The following is a 473-nucleotide window of genomic DNA, read 5'->3' as shown; positions in this document are numbered from 1 at the left end:
GGTGGGGGCACAGTAGGTCTCATAAATGGGGAAGCCGCTCCAAGTGTGTGAGACAGGTACAGAGGAGCTGGATACTGACCATAGTAACCAAGATTCATCATAGGCATTGATGTGTAAGGCATTCCATAGGGTGCATAGTAACTCCCACTGGGAATAGGGTAACCGAACCCTTGTAAAAAAGGCACCTTTGTCATGGTGTCATTGGTTTTGGCAGGTCTACCACGCTTCTTCTTGGACTTCATATCAGAGGTCCTGCGAAGATAGAGCAATGGGTCATACTGGATATATGGCACAGGGTAGTAGTGATCAAAATTAATCCTGAAGATGCTGGGATATGGATTTTCATGATAAAAGGTATAACTTCTATGGGAAATCCTGAACACTTGAAACTTATTGATGAGTTCCTCAAGGTCTGCCAGAAACTGGAGGTCATCTCTGTTCTGCTGGCTTTTCCTTTTCCTCTTGTGCTTTGG

General features: G+C 44.8%; 1 protein-coding gene across 1 annotated transcript; it reads right to left on the bottom strand.

Moving 5' to 3' along the window:
- Window positions 1-8: 8 nt before the first annotated feature.
- On the bottom strand, window positions 9-467 carry LOC106632210 (SET-binding protein-like; the record flags this gene model as incomplete). Its single annotated transcript, XM_014311722.1, has 1 exon — window positions 9-467. A coding segment is annotated over one exon (459 nt), but the record flags the coding sequence as incomplete, so codon positions are not given.
- Window positions 468-473: the final 6 nt, after the last annotated feature.

Source organism: Geospiza fortis, unplaced genomic scaffold (assembly GCF_000277835.1).
Source record: "Geospiza fortis unplaced genomic scaffold, GeoFor_1.0 C13082644, whole genome shotgun sequence".
In the NCBI taxonomy this organism is placed as follows: Eukaryota; Metazoa; Chordata; class Aves; order Passeriformes; family Thraupidae; genus Geospiza; species Geospiza fortis.
Note: the sequence above shows the minus strand (reverse complement) of the source record. Positions and strands in the feature narration are given on the sequence as shown.